At 46.0% G+C, this 14,086-nt stretch overlaps 1 protein-coding gene across 1 annotated transcript in view; it reads left to right on the top strand.

Moving 5' to 3' along the window:
* Nucleotides 1–13,137, top strand: part of C8A (complement C8 alpha chain) — a 69,070-nt gene extending 55,933 nt beyond the window's left edge. The window contains exons 8-11 of the mRNA XM_019449146.2: nt 2,232–2,363; nt 3,394–3,551; nt 7,897–8,119; nt 11,870–13,137. Of these exons, the coding sequence (XP_019304691.2) occupies nt 2,232–2,363; nt 3,394–3,551; nt 7,897–8,119; nt 11,870–12,021 (665 nt within the window). The 3' untranslated portion in view covers nt 12,022–13,137. The remainder of the gene's footprint in view (nt 1–2,231; nt 2,364–3,393; nt 3,552–7,896; nt 8,120–11,869) is intronic.
* Nucleotides 13,138–14,086: the final 949 nt, after the last annotated feature.

Here is a 14,086-nt window from a genome sequence, read left to right as displayed (position 1 = left end):
CCTTTCCCCCGCTTTTGTTGATCACTGGGGAAGCATTTTTTAATCAAAACAATTAAATATGCTAAATCTTCCTCAATTAGTAATGCATCAACAATTAAAAGTGCTTGAATAGAAGTGGCCGAGGAAGCCCTGTGCTTGGTGCTGAGTGCTGGTGCTCACAGCGTCCAGCCTCCCAGGCACCAGGAGCTCAGCCGTGATTCAGAAACACGTGCCCACAGGCAGGGGGCTGTGGCTCAGGCGGGCCCGGAGATGGGCAAATCCAGCCACTTTCTCTGTAAACGGGAAAGTGAGGCCCAGTGCCATCACCGGCCTTTTCTCAATGCACACAGGGTGCCTATGACTGGGATTGGTCTCATTTTACTTAAACAAAAAAAATTTGTACATATTTAAGGCATACAACATGACGATTTGATATATGGAGTGAAATTATTACTACAGTGAAACTAATGTTTTTATTTATTTTTGAGACAGGGAGACAGAGCATGAGCGGGGGAGGGGCAGAGAGAGAAAGACATGCAGAATCCGAAGCAGGCTCCAGGCTCTGAGCTGTCAGCACAGAGCCTGATGCGGGGCTCGAACTCACGGAGTGTGAGATCATGACCTGAGCTGAAGTCGGACGCTTAACTGACTGAGCCACCCAGGCACCCCATACACTGAAGCTAATTAACATATCTTCTCCTCACAGAGTTACCTTTTCCTGTGTGTATGGGATGAGAGCACCTGAAATCCACACTTTCCAATTTTTCAGTATTTCATACGTATGATTAACTATAGTCATCAGGTTGCAATTAGATCTCTATACTTACTCATCCTACAGGACTGCAACTTTGTTCTCTTTGACCAGCGTCCCCCCCACCGCCACCCCACCTCTGCACCTCCAGCAACTACCTTTCTACCTCTGCTTCTGTATATATTTATTTGGTTGTTTTACAGTCCACATATAAGCGACATCATGCAGTTTTTCTCCTTTTGTGCCTGGCCTACTTCACATAGCATAATGTTCTCCAGGCTCATCCATGTTGTTGCAAATGACGAGATCTCTTTCTTTTTTACGGCTGAATATCATATATACCACATATGATAATCAGATGTATGTAATAGTCATACACACATATTATACATACGCCATAATTTCCTTATCCACTCTTCTAAGTGACTGAGATTTAAATTCAGGATTCCTGATTTTTGAGATTCTTTCCGTCAGAAGCCCATACCAAAGGACTCATGGCATATATTTATTTACTCACCTTTTTCACCCATCAACCACTTATTCTGAAAGTAGTTACTGAGCGCCTCGTCCACAACAGACACTGTGCCGCTATGCCGACAAGAGAGTGGTGAATAAGGCACAAATCCTTGACCTCTAGCCACAGATAAAGCTGGACTCTGTAGCGATGGCCGGTATCTTGCTCTAGTTGACTTTTCTAGCCTTACCTTGCCAGCCCGACCAAGGATTGGAAACTCAGCTCTATTCATTTACAGATAGAGGGCTTGGGACAAAATGACTTTAGTGCTTTGAGAATTATGTGCCTCATCTAGAAGACTCAGATTCCTCCATGGGTCCTCAGATGTAAACAAATATGGAGACAGCTAATATGGGACTCACAGTTCTCGTGGGGTCAGAAGGCAGGCCCGACTTCCTGTGGAGATCTATCCATCTTCTAAAGGCAGTCTGGCCTCTCCAGGGTAGGAGGAAGACCTGGGCAAAAAGAATTGTGCGAATATGATCATTCATGCCCAAACAAACACACTGGTAGTTCTGAAGAAGGAGGGAAGTATTCTGATCCAAATATGCTTCATGGAGTACATGACATTTGAACTGGAGCTTGAGTAGACTTTGGAAAGATGGTGAAAGAGAGAGGAAGGAGCAACGAGTGCAAGATGGCAGCACGAAAATGGTGCCGATCACGGGCCAGGTACTGTGTGAGGCACAGGCATTTATGGAGATGGATGAGACAGAATCCCTGCCTTGAGGAGCTCAGTGGAAAATGTGCAAAGGAAAGGGAACTAGCACTTTTGAGCAGCTAGTATGTGCAATACATATTCCTTCTCATTACCAGAATTATTTGGGTTTGAACCACACAGAAGATTGGGTTAGAGGATTGGGATTTCACCTTAGCTCTCTGAGACTCCAAAACCAAAGCTAGCTTTTCCTGCTGTGAGCTGGTTGTTACGTATTCACAGTCTTTAAGGATCTCAGCATTTTGTATCTCTCTGTCTCCCTGTTACAGGCATTACCAGCACAGATATCAAGAAATGCTTCGGAGGCTTTGTGGGCATTGACTATGATTACACAGACAGCATAAAAACTGGAGGACGTTTATCAGCAGAACGTTGTGAAAAAACTGGAGGTGGCAATACTAGTAAGTATTTAGTAATGGGTCCCTAAAAGAGAAGATAGACTTTTCCTTGGACACACACTCAGGGCACAGACACTATTTTCCCCTTCAACTGGTTCCATTTCAGTCAATGGTCATGCTGTATAGCTGCTAAATACCCCAAACCAATAACCGGTTGTGGCTGTATTTTGAATTAACCATGTACTGAGATCACCTTAGAAATATGTGACTTCTAGATTTCGAGCACTAGACAAAGATCTAAGTAAGAACTGGGATGAAGGGAATGTACAGACAGGACCTGGACAGTTGACTGTTGAGATAAAAGCCCACTGGGTCATAGTCTGCCGAGAGAGGACAATATAGTTACCAAGCTCAAAGAACAATTAGAGAAACTTGTATACGGATATTTTTGGCATTTCCTGAATAAGTCAGTGAGTGTTCATTCATTCATTCATTCATTCATCAAATGTATTGGGGTTCAGGTTACTCCCACTGTGTTGGCTATTCATGCCTCGGGCCTTAAGTCAAATACTTTCTTCTCCGCAATGCCCTTCCCTCCTCTCTCCATTTACCTGGTCATTCACTTTTCTAGACAACTCACCTTTTGTCCTGACAATCCTCCCTCCCCGCTGTAGATCTAACTGCCTTTTTCTCTATGCCCCTTCTATACCCCATAGAGACCTTTGTCACAGCACCTATGATACTTAATTGAACCTACTTGGCAGGTAGCAGGCACTGAGTACACATGTGGCATATGAACGAATAAATGCATGCACGAATGAATCCTCATCCATTTCCCCATCCTGTCCCTCCGCCATGTGGGTCTGGTCTGGGCTGTCCTCCCAGTGTCTGCTCTAATTCAGAGGATGGGTCTAGTTCTAGGTCTTGGTCCTTCCCTTCTGGTTGTCCTGCCAGTTCACTGAGCAAGGTGGAAGAACGGGAGACAGCTGTAAGGGGAGCACATAAACTGTCCCAAATCTCATCAGTGGAGCTTGCCAACCAGTCCTTTGGCTTTTTGGAAACTGAACTAATGCACTTATCTTCTTGCTGGCAGACAAAGACAGGCTGGCCATGGCTGTGGAAGACATCATTTCTCGAGTGCGAGGTGGCAATTCTGGCTGGGGCGGTGGCTTGACTCAAAACGGGAGCACCATTACGTATCGTTCCTGGGGGAGGTCATTAAAGTATAATCCTGTTGTTATTGATTTTGAGGTAAGTCTTTTCGCACTTGAAGAAACTCTACGTCCATGAGGAATGAAAGTGAAGCAGACCAGATCATTTCATATTTCTTATTATGAGCCCATCAAAGAACAAGATTAAATGTAACGGCACACTGATCTGGTGGCCTTCCTGCCACCTGACTACAGGGAGCCTGTGACTTTAAACCCAGGCCACACGACCTCCGGGAGCAGAAGCTTAACATCTGGGCAGAGCCTAGTTTTACACTAGTGGTCCCAGAATTTCTTCAGAATTAGGCCACATTAAAAATAAGAACTTTCATTTATACAGAAAAGACTTTAAAGTCACATTCGTTCAGTCAAGGGTTGGCAAATTCTTTCTGGGAAGGAGCTGATAGTAAATGTTTTAGGCTGTGTGGGCCACAGACAATCTCTCATACAAATTCTTCTCCTTCTTTTTTACAAACTTTTACATATGTAATAGCCATTCTCAGCTCAAAGGCCATACAAGAACAAGCTGGGGTACCAAGCTGTATTTGCTGCCCTTGGTCCAAGTGATCTCATCCCCTTATCACAATGAACCTCTGGTCCAGAAGCGAGTCTCACTATTTAAAAGGTTAGGAAACTGAGGCTCCAAGGAACTAGTGATCCGTTTATAGTCACAAAGCTCATATGTAGCAATACTTGATCTCAGACCTTTGGACTTCATGACCAGTTTCTCACATCCCTCTGCCCTAGCACCTTCCTTAAAGCCATGGTTCTCAACCAAGGGGGGGCGACTTTGCTCCCCAAGGGAAATTTGGCAGTGTCTGGAGACAGTTTCAGTGGTCACAGCTAGAAGGTGCCACTGGCATCTAGTGCGTAGGGACCATGGATGCTGCTAAACACCTCACAATGCACAGACAGCCCCCATAAGAAAGAAATATCTGACTTCAAACATCAACGGCGCTGAAGTTGAGAAACCCTGCCTTAAATCATTGACTTCGGAAAGGCAGTAAAATTGTATTCAAATTGCAAAGGAAATGGATTGGTCTACCAGTTGTCAAACTATTTCTATTCATACGCAAGGATAGTCCATTAAGAAAAGGGTTGTATTTTGGGTTTTTATGATTACTTTCTCGCCCATTTTCTCTTGACTCTTGTCCATTTTCTACATATATTTAAAATCCCGGGTATGGATACATTTCTCTTCTTAAAATATATACCAACAGTTGAACCTAAAAGTCTATTATAACACCCTGCTCTCTATGAAGAAAGAGGTCAGACGGATTAACCCTGATCTCATTTCTTCTCCAATAAGTAAGGGACCATTTTCACGCACCTGTAATTCACATAGGGTCTGAAAATTGCTATCATCAAGCTATTAGTCATTTGGTCAAAAAGTGTAAAATTGATATCAGGAGCAATATATAAACTTTCACGGACAAGAGGTGAACTTTGTGTTTGCCTTGAACAAAGCTCCCAAGGGGAAGTCTGATGTTAATGATTTGGAGAAGACCGAATACCATCTTGGGGGAAAGAGAGCCTAGGTTTGGGATGAGAAAGATATAAGTTGGATCATGGCTCAGCCACCTTTTCAGTGGATAGCCTTAGACAAGTTACTTCATTTTCTGAGCCCTAGTTTCCTGGTCTATAACATGGAGATAATAACATTACATCACAAGGTTAGGGAGAGAGTAGTGGGTATTTGGTGAATGACAGTTGAAGAAACAAGCTGATGGAAGCTAAGTAAGCTGGCCAAATCTCATAGCTGGTAAATGGCAGAGACCAACTTGAGCTCTGTCCCACAGACTCTAACATTCACAATCTCTTCACAACACATTTTGGCCCTGAGAAGTTTGGATCTGATGCATTAAGGAGCTGGTAGGTTGTGGAGCAGGGAGGTGACAGCGCTAAAGCTATATTTTATATATTTTACTTATATTTTCATTGTGTGTTTATTTTTGAAAGAAAGAGAGAGAGCATGAGTGGGGGAGCGGCAGAGAGAGAGGGAGACACAGAATCCAAAGCAGGCTCCAGGCTCTGAGCTGTTAGCACAGAGCCTGATGTGGGGCCTGAACTCAAGAACCACAAGATCATGGCTTGAGCGGAAGTTGGATGCTTAACTGACTAAGCCACCCCGGTGCCCTGAGCTGTATTTTAAAAAGAGGATGCTTACAGATACATGAAGGATGAACTGAAGGGCTGGGAAGAGAGAGAGAGACAGATAGACAGACTACAGATAAGGAGGTTAGCCAAGGGATTATTTGGAACCTGATGCTCAGAGAGGAGAGAGTGTCTTATTTGCATATCCCCATGGTAGCTTAGCAGTGATTATTTATGGCAGGTACTGAGACTGAGTGAATATGGGAATTATGTTATGTTATGATGCTATGTTATATATTATTATGTGTTATGTTACATCATGTTGCTAATATCACACCACTTGCCTTTTCGGAATCTGTTTTACCTATAAAATGGGAAGAAGATCATGGCCAATATCTTTCCAAGCTTGAAGATTCTTTTTATCTACCCCTCTTCCCTTCTTTCAGTCCCCACCTGCCCTTCCCAAGGAGTCCCTTTCCTCTCCCTGAAGGGTCTGGGATTGAGAAGTGAGAGATGGGGGGCTGAGTGCTGAGCCCTGCTGGAAGGTCACAGGGAAGTTGCCCAATGGTCCTAACCTTCCCTGAAATTAAGAGTCATCTTTAACTAGGGCCACAGGGCGGCCCATTCTGCACGCACTTCCTAACAATGGGGCCAAACTTTCTGAACTTCCAGTAAGTGGTCGCCTGCCCTTGGCTGGCCGCCCAGCCAGTCCTGACATGACCAGCCTGGTGACCTCAGCTGCGGCCTGTGACCACAAGCCAAGGTCTGTTTGTCACAGATCTTTCTGTACACATTTCCAGGAACCCATTCGAGGCCACTGTGAGTGCCCTCCATTGACTTTTGATTCTGGAGGAGGGAGATTGCCCCAGTGTGGCTCAGTCCCTACCTCTGAATTGCCCTGCGACCTTGGCAAATCGCTCCTCTCTCGGGGCCTCAGGTTACTGTCCTATAAAATGAGAGATCTGTAAAGGAGCTCTCACTTTTTGATTGTGTGTTAAAATATATAGCCTTAAAAGCATGCTGACGACCACCATAGGTACATGCAATTTGAAAAATTTCAGCTTTTATCCCCCTATCATCCCATCTAACTAATAAAAACGGTGCTTTATTTTATATTGTTCTTCCCTTTCATGATGGCATCTCTCATTATTTCTTTAGATCTTCATAAGAATTCTAGGAAGAAGGTTATTATTCCCATTTCATAGATAATGGGGCTCAGGCCTAGAGATGGACAGAAAAGAGTTCTAGGCCGTATAACTAGGGTGTGAGCAGCATTTATTGAACTTTTACTCCGCGACAGGCTTTTCCAGTCTACCACCTTTCATCGTCACAGTAAACCTGGAAGGCAAGAGTACTGTTCTCATTGTAGAGGCAAAGAAGGCAGGCTCCCCGTGTCACCTGACAGATCACATAGCCTGGAACCAGTGGAGCCAAGATCCGAAGACAGATTTTCTGTCTCCAGATTCAGGGCTCTCACCTCCATCCACTACTTCCCAGCCAGGGGTCGATTTTGCCCCCCAGGGGATATTTGGTGATGTCAGCAGACAGTTTTGATTTTCACAACCTAAAGTTATGACCGGCATCTAATGGGTAGAGGCCAGAGACACTTCGGAACATCCTACAACCCACAGGACAGCCCTCCGCTGCCAACAAAGAATTATCCAGCTGGAAATGCAGTAGTGCTGAGGTAGAGAAACCCTGGCCTGTAGTCATTCCTGGAATAGGTGGCCCCAGAGGCAAAGGACCCCTACCCCCCACCCCCCACATACAACCATCACACTCACACCAGTGTGAGAAGTATTCTGCACTGCCGACTACCTATCAAGGACTTTAATAATTCCTGCTTTGGAGGTTACGGATTAAAAACCAAAACCAAAACCAAACCAAAACAAAACAAAACACACGCTAAACACACATAATACTTTACACTCTTCCTGCTTCCTTTAAAAGTGCCGGAGGGGGCAGATGAGTTGGAGCAGATAGCTGCTGAGTTCTCTTCTTCTTCTGGGACTGGGGCGGGGGTGGGGGCACAGGTTTCAGAGTTAAGGAGGCCCATGTTCAGAATGGCTCTTGCACTTAATTGGGGGATCCTGAGCTAGTCCCTCGAACACTCAGGGTCTCTGGAGTTTAGCACCTGCTTTGCAGAGTGGCTGTGAGGGTCCAATGCAGTGAGTTCTAGAGTTCTAGGTCTGTGCCTCGCATGGAGCAGGCCTGGGAAGGCCTGATGGCCAGTTTGTGGGCTCTGGGAAGCTGGAAGCCCAGGGAAGGGCTCTCTATTTTTTTTGAACCCATAGATGCAGCCCATCCACGAGGTGCTGCGACATACAAACCTGGGGCCCCTGGAGGCCAAGCGCCAGAACCTGCGCCGGGCCTTGGACCAGTACCTGATGGAATTCAATGCCTGCCGCTGTGGACCCTGCTTCAACAATGGGGAGCCCATCCTCAAGGGAACCAGCTGTGAGTGCCAGTGCCCACTGGGTCGCCAGGGCCTTGCCTGTGAGCAAATGGAGCAGAAGGGTAAGACCCACGTACCCTCACTCAGATTCAAGCCTGACCTAGCTCAGAGGCGCCAGTGCAGAAAGGACTGTTGGGGTTCCCAGCACCCCCCTTTGTGTGTCCTCTTGCCCACTACTCTGGCTACAGCACTCTGAGCTTTATGGGCGACTCCTCCTTCCCCCTTCAATGCTTCTTATGCTTTCTCCCAGCTATCAAGACCCTCTCTCAGATGAGAACTATTTTCGTTTGTTTATTTTGTTTTGTTTTGCCAAGGTGTACATGGACAGGACAATTCCTTTCAGGAGGGATATATCAGTTTCTTAGGGTTGCCACAACATGTTACCACAAGCTGGGGGGCTTAAAGCAACAGAAATTTGTTGTCCCACACTTCTGGAAGTTAGAAGTCCAGAATTCAGGTGTATTGGCCAGGTTGGTTTCTTCTGGAGGCTCTGAAGGTGATCTGTTCTATGCCTTTCTCCTAGCCTCTGACGGTTGCTGGTAATCCCTGGCATTCCTTGGCTTGTGGATGTGTCATTCCAATCTCTGCGTGTCTTCACGTGGTGTTCTCTACTCTACATTCGTTTTCTTTTCTTCTAAGAAAACTAGTCATTGGATTAGGACCCACCCTAATCCATTGGGATCTCATTTTAACTTGACTTAATCTGCCAAGACCCTACCTGCAAATAAGGTCGTGCTTACAAGGTAATGGGTGTTTGGACTTGAGCACATCTTTGGGGGTCAACTACAAGAGTTTACTCACTGTCATTACAGTGCAAGGAGCTATGACTACAAACAAAAGGGTTGTGGCAGGTAAGATTTAAGTGTATAGTCGCACAGCATGAACTCACTGGTACCAGGGAAGAAGGCTCTGAAACAAGGATGAGAAATCCATATCCTTAAAGATAAGAAGTCTGAAGACCTGGATATGAGCCCCAACTACTTCACTAACTTACTGTGGGACACTGGTTAGCCATTTCTTTTTTCTGGGGTTCATCTTTCTTGCTTGAGTTTCCTTTGAGCTTCAAGAATCTCTATACATGCTCAAATCCCCACGTTTTCAATTTTCTGCACATACAAAACTACTTATATTACACATGGAATGATGGCCAAAACACATGGGCTACCAAATCAATGTATAAATCAACCTCAGGTGGCAACTGCAGTGAAGATGATGTGAAGAAAAGGAGAAAAAAAGAAAGTCTGGATGGGTACATCTATGGTAGCACTACTCTTAACCCAAACCGTTGATGCCCATGGTAGGTGGGGTAGGAGCCTGGTTGTAAAAATGAGCTGATGGTGGGTTATAATCACCTCATTGGTGGAGTAGTTCTCAAGGGGAAGCAGGACGGCAGAGCTCTGGTGGCAGAGAGGCCTTTGAAGGCCAATGTTGCCAATTTTCATGTGAGAATTCCCCATAAAACGAGGGATAAGAGCAGTACCTTCATCACAGGTTGTGTTGATGTTAAACTAGCTAACATGAGGCAAGCTCTATGATTATAAATAAGAGGAGGAGATCACTCCACTGGCAGAGGACCTATCTTGGTTTGGTATCTTCTCTAAATCCCTCTTCTACTGCTGAAGGGAGCAGCAAGCTTCTTTGTATCCTGCAGGAGGAATACAGGGGAAAATACAGCAGGAAAACAGGGGTGAGGCAATATGGTGAGTGAATTCCAGGGTCTTTATGAAGGAGGATGCAGGGAATAGAAAACAAGTAGACTGGTTACCAGGGCAAAGACAGGCACAGTTTCCTTCTGTAAACTGAAAAAAGGCACTGCCCTATAGGTGGGTAAATTGGGAGAGAGAGAGAAACTTCTTAGGGCTGATACGGATGAGCTCCAGGGCCCAAGGAATTCTTGACTTTTCAAGCAGAGTGTGGTCTGGGTTTCAACCCTCATTTGCCCCATTGGCTAGGCAGCTTTTCCAGGGGGACCAAAGGTCAGTGAACAGGAAGAGTAACTAACACTTATTCTTTGCCAGACACTATCTCAACACGTCATGGGCATGAATTCATCTCTTCCCCCCAAAGAATGTTAGAAGTACCATTATTAGCCCCAATTTACAGATGAGGAATTGGGGTAGGAGGAAGGTAACATACTTTGCTCAAAGTCACCCAGCTGGGGAGTTTCAGAACCAGGATTTGGATCTAGGGGTTTGGACCCACCCTAGGACACAAGCTCTTAACTGTTACATTCTACTGATCTATATACTAAGAGTCAAGATGTTTCAGAAATGAGGGCAGAGAGTCTGAGATGATTATATTGACTATTATCTTGGAGAGTGGGGAGGGAAGGTGTGTCCCAGTTCATGGTTATCAGCCTGACCTGGCTTAAAGGGCCAAACGTGAGTCCTGCCTGGGTAATCACAATTACAGCATGGGCCTCCAAACAAATGACTCATTTGGATCCCTTGCATCCCTGTCCAATATTACAGAGGTAGAGACAGGGAGTGTGGATTACCTAGATGTGCCTCTTCAATGGTCCAATGCCAGGCTCAGTTGTGGCCATGCTGAGTCATATGTACAGACAATGGGCACCGGAGAAAGGGGGCATGATGCCAATGATCTGGGGGTGGTGGCAGGACCCAGAGGATGGGCCCTCCTCCTCAGAGCCCATTTAACCTACAATATTACATTCAGTCAATTGCAGGCAGTTCACAGGTACCCCACTGACCTTGTCACAAGCACAGTGTGGACATCAGGTAGCCTTGGGGACATCAGACTGAACGTTCAGCCTGACAAAGACTAATTTGGTAAGGAAATCTAAGAGTGGGAAGTCAGCCCCCATGGGAACCCACTGACATTGGTCCCTAAGTATTTTCCCAGCAAACCTTTGCCTGTGGAGACCAAGTCACAGAGGTGGGAAAAATAGGGACAGAGAAGCCTGCTGTGGCTGTCCCACCGGGGAGTATAATTACAGAGCTGGAAGGGGCCTGGAGATAATCTAAGCCAATGATATTCACACTGGGATCTGAGGAAACTTGGAGTCTTAGGGGCTGCCCCGGGGGAGCAGGGCAAGCCAGATAGACACCCCAGCTTCAAATAAAACAGCTCTACTTTAATCTGGTGGCCATATTGGGGCTCACATAAGATTTCATTTAAGGGGAAAAAAAACACAGGAATGAAAAAAATGATGGAAAAACTCCAGTGGATTAGTCCATCGTTTTCATTTACAGAGGTGAAAACTCAGGCTGAGAGAGGGTCTGCCCAAAGACCCGGAGCCAGTAGGAGGCAGCAGCCCCAGGCCAGGGGATTTTGCATGAGCTGGACTTCCAGAGGCAACCCTTGATCAGTGCCTGTGTTCTGATGCTCTGTGCAGACCCTGTCACCCACCGTGGCCCCAGCATCAGAGTCTGAGGGGCTCTGATTTACAGACCCTCAGTCAGAAGCCCTCAGGCCCCTCCAGAGGGCTGTCAGGCTGGCCCTTGTCTGTGAATCCTTGGCCGGGCTGTGCTCCCTGCTCTTCACACCCTCCAGTGGCTCCGTGTCATTCTTCCGGAGGAACGTGTCTTCCTGCTTCACTCTGCTATCTATCTTCCATGCAACTGTGGATTCCAATTTCATGAGATGGGCTCTCAGAAGAGGCTCTCGCTCCATCCAGAGTTTCAAATTAAGTGCAAGGCGGTGAGCACAGAGGTCTTGGTTGGCTACGCCAGGCATTTCCCCAAGGAGAGATTGCAGACCACTCTTGGGCAACGGGATGGGCCTCCCTCCTTATAATCCGAGCTGCTTCTTGTATGCTAACCTCCTCCTCCCCTGGGAAATTATCTGTGCAGGAGTCAAGGCGGATGGTCGCTGGAGCTGCTGGAGCTCCTGGTCTGCTTGCAGAGCGGGCACCCAGGAAAGGAGGAGAGAGTGCAATAACCCTGCACCCCAGAATGGAGGCAACTCCTGTCCAGGGTGGAAAGTGCAGACCCAGGCTTGCTGAGGGCCTCTGGGCACAGATGCAGCGGATGGCACCCCCTGCATTGACCACTGGAAAAAGACTTCTTTCAGCTGAGGGGAAATGCAAATCAGCATGGACTTTTTCTTTGTCCCGCCAACTTCCAGGAGTAGGACCAGCCTGTGCCGTCTACAACTAACTGTCCTATTACCCACAAGATGCAGTCATTCAACAACTGGGCACTGAATGTCAACTAGGGCCTCAGTCCTGCTCACAGCACTTCGGATCATCTGAGAGAGAGAGAGAGAGAGAGAGAGAGAGAGAGCGGGGGTGGGGGGGGGGAGGGACAGAGAGATTTCAATTCATGCCTTAGAGGGACTTATAGGATGTTAGAAGTAGGAGGCAAGCAGATCAATGGCCAATAAAACAAAGTATGATGAGAATGGTCTCAGTTCTTTGATCACAATATTTGTTCATTCACAGAACCATTACTAGTTGGTAGAAGCAGCAGATACACTGAAATAATGAGAAAAAAAAATGAAGACTGACTTGGGTTCCGTCAATTTTCCTTGATCCGGGTTCAACATTATTTTCTTTCATTCCCTCAATTAATCTCTTCTGTTCAGGTTCTTACCACAAATAACACGTTTCCCCCAGTTATCTTCTCAGGGCACTCTATCCTTTTCCTTCATGGTGTTTTTCACAATTAATAACTGTGTACTGGCTGCCATATCTCCTGTGACTATTTATGATCTGTCTCCCCTGAGATGCTAATTGTGAGGGCAGGGATTAGGTTTGTTTGGATCAGCAATGTATCTCCAGAGGCCAACGCTGTTCCTTGAATTGGGGGAGACCTAACAAGGATGAGGGGAGGGACTGAACTCAAGAGTCAGTTCAAAAATGTGGTTCCTATGGGTGAGCTCCCCAGACTGGATAGTAGAGCCAACAAATGCTGATCAGTGTACCTTCCCTGACCACCTGCAGGAGAGCCAATCACACCGGCCTGCCTCAGTATCCCCATCATACTCTAGTCATGTCTCAAATAGAGAATGTGTTGTGTTGCACGGACTTTTCTCTTTGCCTCTAAGTTTTTCCTAGAGGTGGGTAGCTCTTTGGCAGTGGAATCTGCACTTCCAGTAGGGACAAAAAACACCTGTTGATTGATATATCCTAGTGCTCTCTATCTTTTCAGAATCCTCGATCTTTTTAGGGTAATAATAAGACATATATATGTGAAACACTTAGAAGGGATTTTAGGAATACAGAGAATTAATTGTTGAGTTAATGCCAAAGGAAGGGCCAAAGGAGGCCAGGTGGGACAGAGGTTTATGTTCCCTGGTGTGTATTTTACATATGGGATGGGGCTTGACCCAGACCTTGAAGGATTTCTGAATGAGGCAAAGAAGGAAGAGGCCTTTAGGATAGAAGCTCAGCATGTAATACAGTTTGAAGGTGAGAAAGAACCTTGGGGGTGTGTGCACATGAGTTGGGAATGGAGAATGGGGGAGAAAGTGAAGATAAATATGTCATATGAAACAGCACAGTGCCAGGGTGGCTCTGTCAGTTAAACATCCAGCTTCGGCTCAGGTCACGATCTCATGGTTCGTGAGTTCAAGCCCCGCATTGGGCTCCATGCTGACAGCTCGGAGCCTGGACCGTTTCAGATTCTGTGTCTCCTTCCCTCTCTGCCCCTCCCCTGCTCATGCTCTCTCTCTCTCTCTCAAAAATAAATAAACATTAAAAAAAATTTTAAAAACCCCAGCCCAGCGCCTGTCATATATGGAAATATTAGCAACGCCCTTATTATTACTATTGTTACCAGTGTTCATTAAAATTTATAGTTTAGCAGTTTCATTTCTAAAGTCATCAGATCTTCCATCTAAAAGAAGACAACTCCTTTACTGCTCCTCATCCTGTCACGAATTTGTTTTTTCTTTCAAAGTTGACTTACATTAGTAATCAGTTTCTATTCATTACTTACCGGGCAGCGGTGCTTACCCGCTAGCACCTGCTAGCACCCGACAGAGGCCGAGGGGGCAATTTACAAGAGGACATTCAAAGTTGGTCTGAAAGCTGTAGTTTTCAGTTGGGGAGTTTTAAAAACCTTGCT

The sequence above is a fragment of the Panthera pardus genome, unplaced genomic scaffold (assembly GCF_024362965.1).
Source record: "Panthera pardus isolate Hobbes unplaced genomic scaffold, ASM2436296v1 HiC_scaffold_11, whole genome shotgun sequence".
Taxonomy (NCBI): Eukaryota; Metazoa; Chordata; class Mammalia; order Carnivora; family Felidae; genus Panthera; species Panthera pardus.
This window is presented reverse-complemented; position numbering and strand designations above follow the sequence as displayed.